Raw genomic sequence first — 21,966 nt, forward strand, 5'->3', positions numbered from 1 at the left:
CTAACTCTCAGTGGTTCAAGTGAGACACAAAATAGTACTTCCACTTATACAAACATTTCAGACTGCATCTAAAAGGAAACTAACTGGCATAGTCATTCACCAAACTCTCAAACAAATTCTCCTCGCCCTGCCTAAATGCATATTTTGGTCATGCTAAATGAGTATTTTAGTCATATATATATATATATATATATCAGATGCCATGATAGATCGTTAGCCACTACACACATTTTTTTTCTCTCCTTGTTTTTTCTGTGTACCTTTCTGTAGAAGAGCATAGGCTCGAAGCGTAAAAGATGTTTTCTATTCCTGAGCACTATACTAATACATCTGTTTGTTTTGTACACCACCCGTCTTTGTCTTTTGTTTTTTCTGTAAACTTTCCCTATATATATATATATATATATATATATATATATATCTGCCATATTATCTTTATTTTTTTTTTTAAATCCAGATTATGGAAAAAAGTCAGTGATGCTATCCTCAAAGGGGATATTAATACTGCTACACAAGAGAAATATTTTCTTGAAGATAGGCAAAGACAATGTGCAAAAGAACGTAAGGCTTTGTTGGAAGAATGGATTCCAAACTTATTTGAAAGAGACCCACTAACATTAGACTGGGTCTACAAGCATGCTGAGTAAGTGTACATTGTATACAACTACCTTCTCAAACCAGTTGTCTTTCGGACATCTGATATTAATCTTAAGTGTAGAACTGAAAATTTTTTCTCAACTTGTCAGACTGGAAGTGAATTAAAACCACAAATTGTATTGTTTTAAAAAAATATCACATGTATTAGGTGTAATAGAGTAGTTCAGTTACAAGATTTATTTTCTTTGTTCTGCAAATTTTATTTATTGAAAAATAATATGGGCGTTTCTTGAATATGAGAAAATTACATACCTGAACCATAAAGGATTTTGTATTCACCTTTGTGCTTAAAGCACTTAATTACTGAAACCTTGCATACTGTTTTTGCATTTAACGGAAGTAAAACAAGAAAAGCAGAATTAAGATAAAAAGGCTTTGTTTTTGTGGGAAAATACAAGAACTACAAACTTGTTGCCTTTGGAAAGTAACTGTGAAATAAGAATGAATCTTGTTTCTAAATCAGGATTGGTTATACCAAATTACTGAGGTACTCAGTTGTTTGTTCAAAGAAATTCAATTCAAAAGAATATTAAGTTAGGTTCTCTCTCTAATTTAATGTAATGTCCTTTCTACTCTAGGCACAAGGCCCGAAATTTTGTGGGAGGGGGCCAGTCGATTAGATCGACCCCAGTATGCAACTGGTACTTAATTTATCAATCCTGAAAGGATGAAAGGCAAAGTTGAACTCAATGTAAAGACGGATGAAATACTGCTAAGCATTTTACCTGGCATGCTGACAATTCTGCCTGCTCACTGCCTTAATTTAATGTTATATCAACAAGCATATAATAATACTCAACCTGCTAGCAATAGTAGTCAAATCCTTTCTCAAATTACTCTCTATCATCTTTAGAAAATAAAGAGACATTGTTTAATCCTTACTGTGCAGGAACTGAGTATAATCAGTTGTGTGCATGTATACTGGAGATGTGGGAAGTGAGTTAACTCATTTTTCAATAGTGGAGTATTTTTCTGGAACGCTCCACATTTCATATTATATAGTACAGCCATTTTATTTTCTGGCCAACAGAAAGTGGTTGCAAAAACTGATTTGCATATGGTTAGCATGTTACATTGCCAACAATAATTTAATCAGCTGAGCATGGGTTAACTTAGCTTTAGATACATCATGTCTGGGGGTAGGGAAAAGTGGTTATTGTCATGTTGGAATGCGTTTGATCACAGGTCTGTTAAATAACAACAATCATAATATCGACTTTACAGAAATTGATAGTCATAGAATATTTTTGATTCTTAAACATTGGTTTTACATTAAAAATTTTGTCTTTATTTTAATTTCCTTTTAACAAAATATTTCCATTCCACTTATAGTATGAGACCATGGGATCCATGTAATGACTTGCTGCAGTACGAATCTGAATATGTAATTAAAGCAAGAACTCGTCACCGAACACCGATGGTGCGTGCAAGAAGCCTTTCCAGTCTTGATAAAAAAGACGAGTGCAAAAATTACAGCAAAAGCAAATTGTGTTCAAATCGTATGAAACGTCCTTCCTTAAATCAACGACACATGGGTGAAGAAAGTGGTAGTTCTACTCCTGATCTAGAAATCAACAGACATGACAGCGATTCATCTAATTCTGGCCGTAAGTCTAAATTTATTCATTAGGATAATTATATTTACTCAATCCTGGTTTGCCAACGAATCTTTGAATATTTATTTAAAATAGTCACTTTATATTCTTATCAAACCATTCTCTCAAAATTATTCAAATACCAGAATGTTTTTATAAGTAACAGAAATAAGTTCAGTCTTCTTTTGGAAAATTTAGCAATTAACTTTGGAAAAAAAACTATTTGCTTTCACACATTATTAGGTGCAAGTGTAGCTGTATGAAACTTGCTTCCCAATCACTGGGTTCCTGGTTCAGTTCTAATGCATGGCACCTAGGGTAAATGTCTTTTACTATAGCCCTGGACTGACCTTCTAAGTAGATTTGGTAGACAGAAACGGATGTCCATTATGTGTGTGTGTTACTGTCTTCTTGCTTAGACTTTGTGATAGTTGTAAACAAATGTCACCTTCATGCAAGAGGTGTCCTTCATTTCCAATTTTCCATGAAAACCTGTCTGATCATGGGGTATATTACCTTACTTGGGAACAGATAAGTGTTGGCAGCAGGAAAGGCATCTAGCTGTAGAAATACCATCTCGACAAATTCTGTTCAACTCATGTGAACATTATAATGTGAATGTTAAAACACTGATGATGATGATAATGACATTCTAGTTTGTGCACAATTCTCTTATTAGCATTTATTCATAAAATTAGGTAGTCAAACTATATAATTGCAATGGTCACCTAACTGAAGGTGTGTCAGTTATGTAAATGCTTAATAACTCCTTTGTAATAATCATACTCTAAAACCTGTTATCAAACTGTTGTTTTATTTTATAATTTTCCACATAACAAGAAAAGCAGGGAGTACCAAAATAGTCAACAATAAAATTTTTGAATGAACAGATTATTTCCTCATTTCAACAGAATCTGATTTCAGCTTTATAAATACAACCATAACACTATCCAATTCTTAGTCCTGGTGTGTCTTCTAAATGTAAAATTTTATTATTCATTAAAATAAATTTTTTTCGTTTTAAATTTCTTGGTGTTGTCTGGAGCTCAGGATAGGATCCTTGCAGCTCGCTGGATCCTATCAAACTGTCCAACTTGTGCTAGCATGGAAAACAGACACTAACCCTGTAGTATTCAGATTACTCTGTCAAAATATAATGCTTATCTATTCTCATAGTTTTGGAATTAATCATAAATTATCTTGTAGCTTAGAAATTTCAATAATATGATATATTATTTTTAGAATGACATTGTATGGTGGGTGCTAGAGGCCAGATCTGGCCAGTTTGAACATAAAACAGGTAGAATATTTTGTCTAGATCTGGCCAGTTTAAATTCTAAAGGGTTAAATGGTAAATATGATGATGTGCTATTGAATAAGGATGAAGTGGACCTACAAGATTTAGCAGCTACTTAATTGTATGAAAACCTGCTTCAAAAATGTATCAGAACTAATTAACTAATTAAAATATAAATCCTTTTATATAAAATGTTCACCTGTTTAAGAGAATTCTCTGCTTCTTAAATTAATAGGTGTCATTAAACCATTGAGTAGCTGGTGTATTATTCTATTATTTGCATTAATGACATGCCACTCTGATAAGATTTTTTTGTTGTTTGGTGGTGGTGTTGTCAGTTAAAGAAACTGCATGTGCTCTGCTTTATGTCCAGTATAGTCAATCAATATTTGATTAACCTTATTTGAATTAAGCAAGCAACTTGTGACAGTTGTGTCCCAGTATGGCCACAGCTCACCACCTGACATTAGTAAATGAATACAATTATTTTAATGTGTGCAGTTGTGGCTGTATTGAGCGGGGAAATTATGTTTACTTTGTGGGTGTTCTGACTAAGGTGTATAGTACAGATAAGGATATCAGTTTGAAGTATTCAGCTATGTGAATAGATTTATCAAAGAGAGAGTGAGAAAGAGGGAGGGTGAGAGGGAAAGAGAGAGAAGATTAATTTAATACTCTGCAGATAATATAAAATCATGTCTAAGATTCCAGATAAATTTATAATGCTCTAAACTGTTTTAATTGAAACAGCAACTTATGGTTCAACTAATCCATATGCAAACAGCATAGCAATGAAAATTTTTTTTAAAATTGTTTGTAGCAGTGAAACAATAAATTGTTCATGGCAATGAAGAGTTCTTGTTAGTTCAACAAAATAGCCTATGCCAGTTGAAGTACCACTAGTATTAAGCATATTGGCTATAAACACTAATTGTTGCAAAATTGTTTTCTTAAGTAATAGTTTTCTATTTCTTATATGTATATCATCATTATCATTTAGCATTCACTTTCCCATGCTTGCAAGGGTCAGATGGGATTTAAAGCAGATTTTCTATGGCCAAATACCCTCTGTCATTAATGCTCATCTGTTTCCAAGGTGCAGATATGATTGTATGAATTTGCTTCACAATTTTAAATCATGTGGTTTTATGTCCAATCCCACTACTTAGCATCTTGGACAAGTGCCATCTACTCTAGTCTCAGACAGATCAGTGTCTTCATCATCATCATCGTTTAACGTCCGTTTTCCATGCTAGCATGGGTTGGACAGTTCAACCGGGGTCTGGGAAGCCAGAAGGCTGCACCAGGCTCCAGTCTGATCTGGCAGAGTTTCTACAGCTGGATGCCCTTCCTAATGCCAACCACTCCATGAGTGTAGTGGGTGCTTTTTACGTGTCACAAGGAAGTCTGTGTTTGTTAATGTCAGTTCTACATATCATCATTAATGTTGTTTGAACAAAAGATGGTGGCATTGCCTCTTTTCTCCAGTGGATTAATGTTCTTTACGTTAAATGGAAAGTTTGTAAGGCTTGGTGACAGGAAGAGCATCCTGCCATTGAAATTCTGCTTTGATGAGTTCAGTTTTCATTTTCCATGGCAATATGGAAAAGAATTCATAAAAGTGAAAATGAAACTAACTTTTTTACTAGCACTTGCCATTAGACTGCTTCCATTCTGGAGGGCTGCCAACAGCAGTTTTTAGTTTATCATATCAATCCCAGTTTGGTACTCAGTTTACCGATCATTATTGACAAGGTCTACCTTGAGTAATGTACCTTTAGGGAAATCCCTTCTGAGACGTAACTACCATACTTACTCAATTCTGATTGATGTAGTCTTGTATTTCTACAGCAAGACAACATTTCTGCCTCTCTATCATACATTAACCTCTCATCACCTTGCACAAAGCTGCCTTCCTCAATACCACTCCTCTTTTCAATTGAAGTGTCTTTGCAAGTTACTTGGTGACCTTACTGGTACCTTTCAAAATGTAACCAGTGCACTTGTAAAGTGGTTGGCATCCATCCATAGAAACCATGCTGAAGCAAATATTAGAGTTTGGTGCAATCCTCTGGTTTGCCAGCTCCTGTCAAACTATTCAAGATGTACCAGTATGGAAAATGGATGTTAGAATGGTGATGATGATAACAATAATGATGTACATTTACTTTGTATTCTTTGAAACTTCTGTAAACAGCTGTTACCAGTAGTTTGAGTTTTATTGTGCATGTCCAGAATATGCATCATTATCTACAGCAGCCATTCAGTGGTTGGTTTCTTACCCAATCTTATCTTGGGGATGCTTTCATAGGTTTACCACTTTTGAATCAGTCATCAGTTGTTGCCAGTGTCTTTGTAAGTGGCAAGTCTTCATAGAGGAAGAATGACTGTAATTCAGGGCCAAAGAAATGTTCCTTTAGCAAACACCTGACTTCATGTAGTTGAACAGTGCATGTCCATCTCATAGACCACAGATTTGGTTATTCTCTCATTTACATTGTCAAAAAACTGGTATAAAAAAAAATACCATAGACTTTGCTTGGGTTCCTGAATTTGAACCAAATTTTGCATTTTCTTATTTATAGTTTTAAATGTATGGAATTGTGAAATTTATCACCACACAAAACATGAGAAAATAATTTAAGCAAGGAGTGGCTGTGTGGTAAGTAGCTTGCTTACGAACCACATGGTTCTTGGTTCAGTCCCACTGCATGGCACCTTGGGCAAGTGTCTTCTACTATAGCATCAGACCAACCAAAGCCTTGTCAGTGGATTTGGTAGACAGAAACTGAAAGAAACCCATCATATATATGTATATATATATATATATATATATATATATATACATATATATATATATATATATATGTGTGTGTGTGTATGTTTGTGTGTCTGTGTTTGTCCCCCAATATCGCTTGACAACCGATGCAGGTGTGTTTATGTTCCCGTAACTTAGCAGTTCGGCAAAAGAGACTGATAGAATAAAGTACTAGGCTTACAAAGAATGAGTCCTGGGGTTAATTTGCTCGACTAAAGGCAGTGCTCCAGCATGGCTACAGTCAAATGACTGCAACAAGTAAAAGAGTAATATTAGCAAATTTTTTGTCATCAATATTGTTTATTAATTTCACAAAATTGTTATATTTATTGGATTATCTATTATATTTGAAAACTTAAGAAAAAAATATCTAAATATGCTATTTGTTCTAAAACTATGATGGTCACTATTTATGAATGCACACATGTATTCACATATTGATTGATATGGTCAGTTTGATGTATGTTTTACTGTTATCTGATGTATACTAATTAATTAAGTACCATTTTTTTCTATTTTCAGATTTGAGAATTCGAAATGCTTTATCATCAGCTAAATCTTCCAATCTGACTGATGAAACTTTTTTAAAAGCAATTGAAACTCTATCTCAAATTTTGGGAGACACACAACAAACTGTCCATTCATTCCAACAGCAATTAACCGTAGTAAGACGTGAACAACAATACTTACTCGGCCAACAAGGATTTATGGCACAGAACCGAGATTGGGTTGTTCTCACTATTATACTGGTATTCCAAGCCATGGTCCAGTGGGTGTTCAAATGACAATGCCAAGTTCTTCCAATAACAAATCAACCATATATTCTATAAACCTACTTTGTGATAATTTTTTTTTTCCTCTTTAAGTCCCCCTCCTTTCTTCTCCTTTCTGATTCCTGTAAATCATGCATCATGCCTCCTGATCTCTTCAGGAACTGCAGTTGTCTCAGTGCAAAGTCCATTCCATGAAATGGTACATAATTCTACATGACCAGTCATAGCTATGTTCATTGATACAAAGATTATCAATGAAGGAATTCATCATCTGCCTTACTAATTCTTTTACCAAACATTGAAACTGCTGCTGCTACTGCTGCTGCCCTAGCTATGGTTACTTCTCATCCCATGTCTCAATAATGTAGTAACGGTAATTACCGTTATTGCTTCAATGTATAATTATAAACATCTATTTTTATTGCTTTCATTTTTGTTGTTTCTTTATTCCTTTTTGTTGCATGAGTTTTCTTGCATGTTTTTTTTACTTTCTGTCATTTGCCATGTTTCTATTTTTTTTTTTGTTTTTTTTTTTTAAATATATTCTTTTTTAAATATATTCTTTATCAGAAACTATGAAATATTCAAGTTCATTTATTTTTGATTTAGGAAAATTTTAAAATTTTCTTAACCATTTTACTCTTACAATTTTGTTTTTACTTATGAAATAAGGAATAACTTCCTCTCTTCCACCATTCTTTAAATCCTTCCATTTTTTTCCTTGTCTTCTAACAATATCAAGTTGCCAAGAAAACAGATGATTCTTTAGTTGTGTACGAAATAAAATTATATAACTTATAGTTATCCAGAAGTAAATTAATCTCAAGTCAAATTAAAATCAATGATTCATTTTTTAACATATTAGATATTGCTAGCTCATTCTTATGAAGAAACATAGGTTGTATCTTCAGTAAACATGAGGTTTTGAAGTGAGTGGTTTATCACATTTTTTTTTTTTTTTTGTTTTTGCTTCTTTTTGTGGGGTGGGGTGGTTTTTCCTTAATATTGTTCTGGTTACTGTTTTTAATCTTGGTTATGATTAAAGTATTCAGTTTAACTACACAAAAACACAAGCGTTTAATAAATGAACAATTGAAAAGGGTTACTTTATGTAATGGCTCATTTGAGCCATCAGCCAAATATCTTTCAAATCACACCCAACAATCTTAAACAAGAAAATATATTTTGTGTTAGATAAATTGTTTGAATAGAAAACAAGATGTTCATAGCTGGAATGCCTTTGATTGTAGCTCTTCTTGAGCAGTTTCTATACTTGGTAGTTTTTGTAGATTTAGAGATTATTACTGAGTAAATCATCGAAAAACCATCAGTTCACATTACATAATTGAAATATTGCTGAAAATCACAGCCACATTATTGAGAGAAAGAGAGTTAATAGTTAAAATTAACAGTAAATGTTGGCTGCTTTCTTTTGTTGAATTACTGAACTCTGTATGTGTGCATGTATGTATGTATGTATGTATGTACATATATATATTTAGGTGCAGACAGGTAACTGGCTAAGAAGCTCACTTTGGAACAGTGTGGTTTCTGGTTGAGCCGCACTGTGTGGCATTATAGGAAAATGTATTCTCTATGCTGACTAATGGCTTGCAAATGAAACTGGTTGATGGAAATTGTGGAAGCCCATACTGATAGACTGATAGATGTGTGTGTGTGTGTGTGTGTTTTAGTCCTCCCCCCCCCACCTATTCATCACTACTTAATAACCAGTGTTGGGTTGGTTTGTTTATGGCCTGACAAATAAGCAGTTGGCAAAGGAGACTGATAGAATAAGTATCAGGTTAAAAAAATACTTAACTACTGGGATGATGTCTTCAGGTAAAATCTTTGAGATGGCACCCCAGCATAGCCCCTGTCCAATCACTGAAACAAAGACAAAAGAAGTGTGTGTGTATGTATATGTATGTGTGTGCTATATGTATAATATATGTGTGTGTCTGTGTATATATAAATACACACACACACACATACATATATGTGTGTGTGTGTGTATATATCAGTTGATAATGAAGTTGATATTATTTCAATTGTTGTACAGTATTTCCTTTTCCATTTTACTTTTGTCATTGTTATGGTTACAATGAAATATCAAGAAGTACAGATCAGGCTTAGCTAATCAGGATACTTCAATTTCTTTTTTTTTCTTCTTTACTTTGCTTTTCTATCTTACTATTCATTTACCCCCAAATTTAAATCAAACAAGTATCTAGAAATACGATACAAATGAGTGTCTATGAGGCACTGAAATTTGAACCGTCAACTTTATGTTAGGTGAACATGTCAATAGCATATAGCTGAACCTATGCAATGTGAATCAAGCACCTAGTTCTCCCAGCTGTTGTTATGTTTACTTTCATTAGTCTTCATTTGTTTGTTGTTAAGTTATAATGTCTCTCTTGTAAATGTTTTCTTTCAAGCTAATATTTAAAGTTTGTCTCCAATGTATTTTGTTGGAAAGGAAAAAAAGTGCTTCTTGAATTTTAAAGTAAATAGAAGCGAAACTGTAGTTAACCAAAAGTCCCCATTAAACACAAATATATAAAGTTAAATATTTATACTTAGAACTCATCTTGACTGTTTCCTTTTGTAGTCTTTTTTACTTTTTCTGCTCCGCCGCCAAAATTATATTTTGGTTCTAGTCTTTGAATGATTGTGTGTGTGTGTGTGTGTGAGAGAGAGAGAGGGAGACAGAGAGTTTGGTAACATGACAGCAATGATAAACCAATATTTAAGGAGAAAACAGAATATTGCAAGTCAAAAATCAATATGTAAAGAAATTTGAAGAACTTACAGTTACAAAGCTCAGTCCAGTAAATTAATATGTAACTTGTTACAATGGTGAATAATGTTAACAATTCCGGTTTATGTTGACATTAGTAAAGCTTTTAAGTTGAAGCTGTTTTCTGAGATTTTCCTTTGGTTCATTTGTAATAATATTTTTCCCCCTCTTCTTTCTAATATTGAACTGTAGTTATAGTCGTGAGTTTTGTAAAGCAATTCAAAATTAAGGTGTTGTAATGTAGTCATGTGTTGCTTGGTTACTAAGATTAAAAGCTCAAATCAGTGGAAGCAAAACTCAAAACTGTCAAGTTAATTTTTACAGTCTCATTTGTTGTTAGTGATTCTTGTTTATATCTAAGAGAGAGCTGAGGTTATTGCACTCGGCTTAGGAACTGTATGGTATTGGTGTCAGACAGTGTGTGTGTTTGATATATATATTTATAGATATACATATGTCTATCTATCTAGCCATCTATCTATCTTATTTCAGTCATTAGACTGTGGCCATTCTGGGGTACCATCTAGAAGAGTTTCAGTTGAACAAATCAATCCCAGTACTTTTTCTTTTTTTTTTTTAAGCCTGGTACTTATTCTACTGATCTCTTTTGCTGAACCACTAAGTTATGAGATGTAAATACACCAAAACTTGTTGTCAAGTTTTGGGGAGACAAGCACAGACATAAAGACACACACACATTTACATATACATATACATACATACATATATAGTGGGCTTCCTTCAGTTTCCACCTATCAGATCCACTCATAAGGCTTTTGCTAGCCCAAGACTATAGTGGAAGATACTTGCCCAAAATGCCATGTAGTGGGACTGAACTGGAACCATGTAGATGAGAAGCAAACTCTTCCTTCCACACAGCCATGCCTGAGCCATTATACATACACAGGAGTGGGCAAAAGTAGGTACACAGCTGCTTAATATGAGTAGAATGTTCTTTTCATTTCTCTATTGCCTTGTTCATTGGAAGCCCTCATTTTTGATTTTGGGGGAATTAGAGTGAATGCTTGACCCAGAAGCATTTCATTTTCTGCAGTGGTAACACTGACCAGTCAACCACTTTTCTGTGCATAGCAAATGACCTCAGTCTGTTCATATTTGTCACATATTTTGTAAAGGGCTAATCTTGACAGAGCTGGTCTTTGAAATTCTTCAGACCATTTCTCCATCCTGTTTTCCAGTATTGCTTGATGACCCTCTTTCGTTCATTGTTAGTCAAATTTCCAGCCATATAATAAATATCTGAAATTAGGAATAATTATTTTATTATAAAAAGAATTAGTTAAAAAGAACATAGAATCATAGAGTTCTTGTCCTAAAAAAGAAACAGAAAAATGAAAAAATCATTCCACTTATGTTAGGCAACTGTATACCTGCTTTTGCCAACCCCTGTGTATGTGTGTGTGTAGTTCATATGCATGCTAGCATAGAAAAAGGGATGTTAAATGATGATATTGTGTAGGAAATGATTAAACAAATTCAGGCAAAGGACCTCAGTCAGCACTCCATATCAAAAAAGGTCCTGGCTAACAGAATGTCTAGTGCTGAATATAGGAATCCATATAGGTTAAATACACCACGCAATCCATTTCAAATTATAAATCCAAGGTTATCCAATAATTGATTGGTTCTTACTCTAATCAAAGACAAAAATTGCAATCAGACAAAAAAGTGAAGATTGTTTTGACAGAACTTTATTCATTGTGAATGTTTCAAATGATTAGAGCAGTGATTCTCAACAAGTGTCCATATAAGATTTTTGGAGGTCCACACAAATAAAATAGTAAATTGGGGATCCACAGTAGTATTTTAAGGGTTCATGAAAGCATTTCGCTACTTTAGAAGTATTTATTGCAAGAAACAGCCATGTTTCTTTCTCTAATGTCTTACATAGTTTAACATGTTTCCAGTTACTATAACATGTTCTCTCAGTGCATGCTATTAGAAACCTATGCAAGTAAATGAGTGAAAACAAAAAAAAAGGAATCTATAAAACTAGTCTTTAAACATCGAATGGCTATGGCAGTCCAACAAAATAAAATAGTAATCAAAAGGATTCCATAGATAAAAAAAAAATGGTTGAGAACTACTAGACTAGAGGAACTGTTTCTTTGTTATACAGTGGTTTGTATGCTTTATTAATCAATTAATTAATGGAATGGTTAACCTTCCAACATTCTCCTCAGGCATTGAAATTATTATAGATTTTCAGAATTTCCCACATACTTGTGAAAGTGGTATTGTAGATAACCGATGTAATTATCTTTGATTTATGATATACTTACCAACTTCGCAGTCTTGAGAGATCAAGAAGTCATCAAGTGTAGGATCATGCTAGCGTGGGAGGATATAGCACAAGGAAATTACTTTTTTTTTTTTTTTTTTTTGGCTTCCCACTCTGTGGAAGGGTGGTATTTTAAATTAGAAGAGAGAATGGGGTGGGACGTCTTAACTGGATGTGTGTATATGTTTATGTATTAAATAGCCATTATATGGCTTTGATTTTTTTTTCTTTTTTTTTTTTGGGTTTTCTTTTTATAATGATTTGAGAAATAAATAATACACAGAATGACAAAAAAAAATTAAAAGAAAATCTAATGCGAATGTCAGTAAAATTATTTTTAAAACTAACATCTTCTTGTGTTGCATGTGATTTCTTTTTTAAGTTCACATTTTAGTTATCTGACAACATGAATGCTTTTAAGATCTATATAAATGTTTAATTTTAGAATTTTGTTGCATTTTACTTTTTAGATTCACTTTTATTATCTTTTTTTCCCTAGCTATTATAATCCTACAATTTGTGAGAAAAGTTGAAAGAGCTGTAGTAGGTAGTCAATTGAGAAATGATCTATACTTACATATTAGTTTTTTGTTTCTTTTGTGTTTTTTTTTCTCTTAGATTTTATTCATTGAGAACACAAACATCAAGGTTTAATTCTGAAGAGCATTCCTTAAATTAGTTTGTATGATTTTTAGAATTTATGTAAATTCACTGAGAATTTAGCAACAAATTAATATATATTTACATAATCACACTTTCACACATATACCACATATGTGTGTGTGTGCATATATATTTATATATATATATATATATATTTATTTATTGTGTGTACAGTTAGATGTGTGGCTATACTGTTGAGTTTAGAGCTCCATATAGATTATCATTCAGTCTACTTCCAGTATAGTGGTGTGCTTATTACTATATTTAGTAGTAACCACACTAGTAGTAGTATTATTAGCAAATATAGGAGAAATTATGATAAGCAAAAATTTGTTATTTGTTCCCAACATATGTTTCACCATTGTGATTATTTGCAACCTCTGCAGTGAATATTCCAAGTACATGCAAGTGACCATAATGGTGAATTGCATTTAGAGAACAAATGATATGAACCTGTGTTTATCATAATTTCACACACACACACATATGTGTTTGTATGTATGTATACACACATGAGGGAATGCTGAAAAGTTTCTGGCTTTGGCTTTGAATAAAAGAAAATACTGGTGGATCAGTTGATTATGATTTTATTCAACATATTCCCTTCCGAGATTCACACACTTATTGCAGAGGTCCTTTAGTTTTCCTAAGCCCTGTAAAAGAACTCAGAAGGTTGGGTCTCCAGTCAGGACATTTGCGATACCCTTAAAGTCAGAAACTTTTCAGTACACACATACACTTACATGCAAAATTTGTGTGTGATTATATTTTAAATTTAGATTTAACTGGCAAATTATAGTTGAAACAATACATACATGATGTATGTGTGTGTATGTATGTATATATACATACATACATACATATATATACACACACATACACTTATATGAAATATTTGTAAATATAATTTACGTATGGATGATCAAAACAAAATTCTCGTCATTTCACATTGTCATCAGCCTTATAGTTATGTTAGCCCAGCTATTTACACAATCCAATATGCACAGTCAGCTCTGCATGTTTCTGTTAGCCTGATAACCACTCTTGCTTTTAGTGAATGGTTATAATGACAATTCTTTGGAATGATTTTCTAAATTTAATCATTTTATGCAATTTGAATATTCTGTCTTTAAGGATATATATTTTGTATTGAATGATTTTATGATATATTTGGAATATTAGTCTAAGAAAGAACAATTTGTCTTCCGAGAAATCATTTTATTATTTAGTCAAACATGTATGTGTCTGTATGTATGTGTGTATATGCATATATATGAGTGTATGCACATACATATATGTATGAGTGTGTATGTATGTATATATGTATATGAGTGTGTGTGTGTGTGTGTGTGTGTGTGTATGTATATATATATATTATGTAAAGAGTGGTACTTCCATGAATATCAAACAAGATACATATTAAAATAAATATATAAAATTGATTCCTCTTACTTGGGCCCCCATGATTTGACAGTCATCTTGCATAATCTGAAGAATCATAAAGAATGAATTAAATTTAGTGTGTAAATATTTGAACTGTCATTTGGAAAATAAAAAAAATGCCACATCATGATTGGAAGAAATTCTTGACACAGAGCGGCATCAATTTCTGAAAATGTTATGTTACCTTTGTATTTGTATGATGTGGGGAAACTTTCAAAATCATCTTATACAAGGAAACATTGTTGCCAATGTTCTTGATTAGATTTGTATCATGTGACATGTGATACTATTATAATTATTTTATTTCTTCCTATGCACTTTTAGTACACACACACAAAAAAAGGGCTCAGTATCAAATTGTGATCACAAAATTTCAAATTTAGAAAGAATTTATGTAATTCAATAAATATCTCTACAAGGTACACCAAAATTCTGTCCAATATATCTCATTTCAGTAAATGGACATATCTTTGTAATATAGTACATGAGGCAGGTTTGCACTCTGCTAAAACTCTGGCTCAAACAAGAGGTACTGTATATACTCACCGATGGGTCACACCCTTAGTTTGGGGTTGTCAAAGCAGGTATTTGCAGTTGACTCACAGATAGGTCACACTATAATCTGAGGATTTACATGGCCCTTTTTAACATAAATCTAACTAATATTTGTTAAATATTATCAAATATTCACATTTATATCAAAACTTTGCTTACAAATATTAAGATATTTTTGCAGAAGTGACTTTATGAAAGTAGTCTAACTGATAAATCAACTCGACAGAAAAATCCCTGCAATGTCAAATGGGTAGGTCGCACCTTTGATTTTTATTGAAATTTTTGGTAAAAAAAAGTGCAACCTATCAGTGAGTATATATGGTAGGTCTAATCCATATGTCTATTTAAATATGCATCCCAATTGTTAAATTGCAATTGTACCTTTCTTTGTAAAAGTAATTCTATAACTCTTTATGTCCACACATGCGCACACAGACACACAAAACACACTCGCATTTTTTCTGTTAACATGGATGGGATATGACAGACCGAACAAGGATTTACCATGTATATACATTGTATGTATGTGTGTGTGTGTGTATATATATATATATATAAAATTAATTAAGGGTAGAAATTGATATTTATCAATTAAAACCAGTGGTCTAGCATATTAAAAAAGAATCTGAAGATTAAAATATTTATATATACCAATTAAGGACTGAACACGAAAAGTGGACTTTTCGTGTTCAGTCCTTAATTGGTATATATAAATATTTTAATCTTCAGATTCTTTTTTAATATGCTAGACCACTGGTTTTAATTGATAAATATCAATTTCTACCCTTAATTAATTTTATATAAATAAATATGTTCTCTAACCGATAAATTGACTGCTGCTAATTATTAGCTGCAGGCTGGTTTTTTCGGGTCTCAACGCGCCAAAGTAAAGGCATTTGAAAGATATATTTGAATGTAATAGGTTGAACTCCATGCACGCGATACTCCGGTATCGTTTTTGCATCTAGTCCAGCAAATTGCATTTATAACAGGCCATGCTGATGAATGCTACAGTTATCCTTGCGGATAATAATAGCCGAAACTGATCAGTACATGGGTAATTATTTTATTTCGTATATTTTCACTTGTTTATTGCTTCAGTTTTGTGCTGAGTTTGATTTGAGAACATAATCTTTTGTGGAGAATGGCGATTTGACGTCTATATCTAGCATGTTGACTGTCCACTTTTCGTGTTCAGTCCTTAATTGGTATATATATATTTGATAAAATGACTAGAAATGTCTTCTCTGATTTTCATTTCAATAATATATAAACATCTAATTATTAAAATGGAAATGTTATCTGAAAAGACGTTTCTATTCATCTTTTCAAATATATAATACTGTAACAAGGACTTTCTATTTCTTGTATCATATATGTACACACACACACACACATATACTCACATCATCATCATCATAACATCCACTCTTCCATGTGAGCATGGTGTTTATCAAAGCAGATTTTCTATGGCCAGATGCTCCATTTGTTGCTAACCTACACCTGTTTCCAAGCAAGGTAATATTTACCCATGGCCCATACAGGCTTTCGCCAAATATTGTGACAGTGGAACTCATTTACGCAGTCAAGACAAGCTGATGCAAAAATACACACACACATGCACATACGCACAAATATATATATACAATAGGCTTCTTTCAGTTTCCATCTACTACATCCACTTACACAGCTTTAGTCAGTCTGGGACTATTGTAGAACACACTTATCCAAGGTGCCACATATTGGGACTGAACCCAAAAGCCATGTGTTTGGGAAGCAAACTTCTTCACCACACAGCCATGCCTGTGACATATATATATATATAATGTGTGTGTGTGGGTGCAAGTATACCTAAGTGGTTAAAATGTTTACCATAACTTCTCCTTGACCCAATCTTGTAAGTGAATTTGTGTAGATGTATCTATATTTCACTACATCTGCACTTCAAGGGTCCAGCCTTGTCATACTCTGGAATACATAGAATAGGCATATCTATGGAATATTCAGGCACAAAGCAGACTAATTCAATCAGATGTTATCTAGTTGATCAAGCAACTAGAGGCTCATCCATATATATATGTTGGTATATACGTATGTAACACACCTATATGTATATATAATGCATATATGTATGTGTGTATATATATATCGTAAGACTTCATACTATGGCACCGGTTCCTTCCACCAGCCAACACAACTGTGCATTATGTAATAAAATGTGCAAATCTTTGGCAGGGCTCAAGAGTCATATAAGGGCCCCACATTGCATTATCAATGATTCATTTCAATGATTCTTTCTAGCGATGGCTTTGCTTGTTTACAAGAAAGCAACTACTATATATATATATATATGTAATGTTTATACCAGATCCCTTATTTGAAAAACAAGAGTTAGCAACTGGAAGGGCGTCCAGCTGTAAAAAGCAATACCGCAATAATTTACTTGTTTAATCGTAGCATGTGAAAATGAGCATTACAAATGATGATCATGTCTATATACACGTGTGTGTGTGTGTATAAATATGCACACACACAGATGAGGGTTCTACAATTAAACAATTTCTTGTTAACCCTTTCGTTACTATATTTCTGACCAAAATACACCCCTTATGTGTTTCAATTAATTTCTAACATAATCATAAATTTAGTCTGGTTTCATTAAACAACTATAACTTTTTTATTTATCAATATATTAACGTGAATTTTGGAAGATAATTTAATGAAATGTTCTCAACCAATTCTATACTATAATTTTTGTCACAAAGTGACTCTAATTGCAGGTAGATACAGGTAAATTCAACAAAATATAAAATTATTAAAATTTTGTTCAAACATCGCTATAGAAAATGGGTTATTAGCTAATATTCAATTGGGTATACAACAAAATTTTACTATAGAATTTGTTATTCTGGGTAACTTTCTGATACCCATAATAATATTTATGGCAAAATAGTCTTAATTTCATTTAAGGTTGTGGGAATACACTAACTATCCTTTCTTTCGCTTTGTTTACATTTAGCGTAACGGTTCGTTTCCGCCGTAATGATTTCAAATAGGCTTATTCGAAAAAGTAAAAAGAAATAGTCTAAGGCTTTACTCTTCTGGGAAAGCCTGTGGCTTGGTCCAGTTTCTTCAGAAAAATCACCGAAAGAAACAGTTTTTAAATTTTCACTCCATTCAGGTGCCAATTCATTTTCTTTATCGCTGTCGGAGCTCTCAGATTCACTGTTTTCACTTTTGGAAAATGAAACATCAGATTCATTATCAAATACCACATGCTTTTTTTTTTCAGTCATAGAGTTAGATTTATGAAGGTCTTCAGTAGAAAATCCTTCAAATTCTGACTCGCTGCTTGATATAATGAAATTTGTATCCATTTTTTGTCAGAATTACAAATTTTGAAAACATAATAGGAACAAATTTCGGAAAAAAATCTCCCAAAATTCACGGAATTAAAATTACACTTCGATTTTTGTACAAAACTGTAGTTGAACTCTTTACGAAGTATAATACGTATTTTCATGAATGTACTAAAGAGATTTGCTCTGATATTCTCATTTAAATATGAATAGGTAAATTCGGGCGGTTTGGTCACATTAACCAAAATTTTTTTCGGGTGGTTTGGTAACGAAAGGGTTAAACAACCTGCACAGATGATTTGCTTATATTGATCAAATGTTTATGCTCTACATAAGCTCACTCCTTCCACCAAATTGACTTTACCTGTACAGGTGCCCTATGTGCTACATGTCAGATGTTAACCTGATCTCAGAGCAATATGAAATGAAGTGTTTCGCTCAAGAACACAATGCACTGACTAGTCTTGGAATCAAAACCATGATCTTGTGATCATGAATGCAATACCCTAACTATATGAATATATACACATACACATGTGCGGGTATATATTTATGCACCCATGCATATATATAAGCATGTATATATGTAGATGTGAATTTTTGTTTTATGTATATACATGGATGGGTATATATATATATATACATTTCATATTGGCTCCTCTATTTCCTCCTTGTTTGCACAATATTTTGTGCTGAAACATACGCACTCATAAACACACTTATACACACACACACTCACATGTTCACAAACATACACCTACCTATCATATATACTTAGCTGCTGCATGTGTCAGATATCCAAAATACCTTTCATTGTAGCTGCAATTAGTGCCTTTAGGGCATGATTGATGATAGACTATGTACAGTATGTCCTGTATTAATTAATTCTAATCAGTGGCATTGGAAATAAATATTATTGGAGAGAGTGATTGGTTCATTATCATGTTATTGCCTTACAAAGTTTGTATAACTTTGTCTTTGAACTCTTAGAATTTATTTCTTCACAGTGACTATTGTTGTAGCTGTAGTGATACACATTTGAACTTAGACTAATTGAAACCCTATCTGAAACTAATGCAAAAGAAGACTTTATATCACTGGTAATTACTTGGCTCTTCATTACAGAGTCCTGACGATGAGACACCTTCCTAGTTTCCTATGAAGTATTTTAGAAAAAAAGAAGAAAAAAAAATAGAATGAATTTCAGTCTCATTGTGGTTTCATATTAAAATGCCTTAGTGATTTTAAACAGTCTTGATATAGATTTCTCTCATATTTTTTACCTGTATAACATCTCTCAATATACACTCTTATACATTCCAGGTAAGTTCTTATTGTTTTTGTTTGTTTGATTGTTTCTTTGTCAGATTCCCTTTTAAATATTTCCGTTCACCACTGAATTTTGGTGACACCAAAACTATTAAAACATTTTGTGCTCCTTTGGTTCCAACATTACAGCGAACATTCAGTTCAGGCTGAAACCATATAACACAAGTGCCATTTTGTCTCATATATTTATATATGTATGTATATATATATGTATGTGTGTGTGTGTGTGTGTGTAATATATTCATAGATGTGTTTGATGTGATATAGAGGCCAATGATATTTGCTTCCACCCCATCTCCCCTGCCCCACAAAAAAAAAGATTCCAGGCTTTATCTTTGTAAATGTACCAGATACGTCTCATATTCAGACAGCTGGTAAATGAAGAGCCAATTTCCTTGTACATTCCAGATCCCCCCTTCAGATTTGCAATGATGTTTCTACCTACCTACCTTGATTGTAAAGCCTTACAATATTTCATAGCTGAAGACAGACTTGACTCTTTTCTTTGTCATTGTTGATCAATGTAATCGATGTTTGTGAATGAATCTTTTAAATTCCAGATATACAAAGAGAAGATGTGCAAATCTAAATCCCTTTCTTGGTAGTTATTATTTGTGAATGTAAACTTTGGAATATTTTATATGGCATCACTGGTGTTTGTTTTATCTTTTACTGTTGTTGTTGTTGTTTATTTATCTCTTACTCCAACCATTTCTATATTTTATATGGTTTGCAGTGCTACTAATTTCTTTGATTACTTTTAAGATATTTCATTTGTTTTTGTTTGTTTCTTTTTATCTGCTGTCTTTAATGCCTATCTACATTTAGTAACAATCAGATAAAAAGGATTTTACTTTCTCGTTCATTTATTATTCAGCAGATTTCGGTGGGTATAAGATGTTTTGGCACAACCATTTCAGTGTTGCTGATTTGATGCTGACTTATTTGACATTAGCCATTTTTAAGGTTTCTCTCATTTTCTCTCTTCCTTCCCCATCTTGCTTTCTCTCTCTGTTTATGTGTGTGAGCATATTTCTCTTTATATGTATGAGGAGAAGGAAAGTGTTTATGTCAATTATTCTCAATTAATAAATTGTAATGTATTTCTCTTTTTTATCTGTATGTGGATATTTCTGCATGTATGCATGCATGTATTTGCCTTCAGTGCCAAAATGTTGTGTTGCCAAAACAGGTTGAAAATCTAGTCAGCCATGCCAAATCATCAGCATCCATACAACTGTGCCCAATTGACTCATTTGGATGTAGTAGGTGCCATTATTATTAGCAGAGCATTTCATCTCACAGTTACATTTTTTATGGTAAAGAACAGAAGTAGTGTGATCAAAATCAAGCAATGCTTTTTTGGTTTGTCTTATTAACCTGAGGTTTAATTTTCTTTTATATTGCCTTTTGCTTTTCTAATTTGTAACTTACATGAAATCATCAATATATTTTCTAACATGACTTTATAAGGAAGTAATTATTTTAACATATTTGCTTGGATAATGTTTTTAAAAATTTCTTTTAATCTACAGCTATTTTACAACAGTGTTAGAATGTAAAAATCTGAATCAAAATCTTAATCATATCCTTCTTGCTCTTACTATAAGAACATACTGCTATTTTTGAAAGTGTGTAATGAATTAGAAATTAACATTTTGCAAGATTTTGTCCACTCTAAAACTAGAAAGACATACCATATTCTCTGGCATGCAAGTTGAATTTTTTGGATCAAAATTTACAGCCAAAGAAAGGTAAGTTGACTTACATGCAAAGACAACGTTGGAGGAACAAAAATTTCATGTGAAATGCAGCAGGATTTGGAACAATAGTGACAATGTTTGAATGTTTACACTACATGTTTTCACTTTAAACTACATCAACTTGTATGCCAGAAAATATATCACTCTGTGGTGAGAATCTATCATGGTTATTTAATTTATATACTTCCTAGCCTAAAATAAAAGTCTAGTTGTTATAATCTGTTGGTATTATTTAGTGAATACTATCTCTAGAGTTTAAGAACAGTATTAATTGCTGTATTTCTAATTTGAGCAGCTTCTTATTTTGGGGTAATAAAAAAATAAAGATTATTTTTCAGAATGTCATTAATAAAGAGGAAAAGACTGAGGTAAAAATCTGAAGATAATTAAATTTTCAATTAACTAGTTTTCATTATGATGTGTAAAATTATTGGACAAAATCTAATGTTGGTTATTGACATTGCTAACACAAGGTGGTGTAACATGGTTTTTTCTGACATTGCTAAGATATGGCTACAGTGTTATTTAATGACATTATGTTGATAGACTGTGCACCAGTAAATGTTTCTACTGAGGCATATTCCAGCCTCACAGCCTAACTAAAAATAA

General features: G+C 32.6%; 1 protein-coding gene across 5 annotated transcripts in view; it reads left to right on the plus strand.

Moving 5' to 3' along the window:
* LOC115212779 (oxysterol-binding protein-related protein 8) overlaps positions 1 to 7,570 on the plus strand; it is a 143,312-nt gene extending 135,742 nt beyond the window's left edge. For all 5 annotated transcript variants that reach the window (XM_029781464.2, XM_036503841.1, XM_036503842.1 and 2 more), the window contains 3 exons: positions 458 to 643; positions 1,990 to 2,264; positions 6,890 to 7,570. In XM_029781464.2, the coding sequence (XP_029637324.1) occupies positions 458 to 643; positions 1,990 to 2,264; positions 6,890 to 7,152 (724 nt within the window). In that variant the 3' untranslated portion in view covers positions 7,153 to 7,570. The remainder of the gene's footprint in view (positions 1 to 457; positions 644 to 1,989; positions 2,265 to 6,889) is intronic.
* Positions 7,571 to 21,966: the final 14,396 nt, after the last annotated feature.

Source organism: Octopus sinensis, linkage group LG6, assembly GCF_006345805.1.
Source record: "Octopus sinensis linkage group LG6, ASM634580v1, whole genome shotgun sequence".
Lineage (NCBI taxonomy): Eukaryota > Metazoa > Mollusca > Cephalopoda > Octopoda > Octopodidae > Octopus > Octopus sinensis.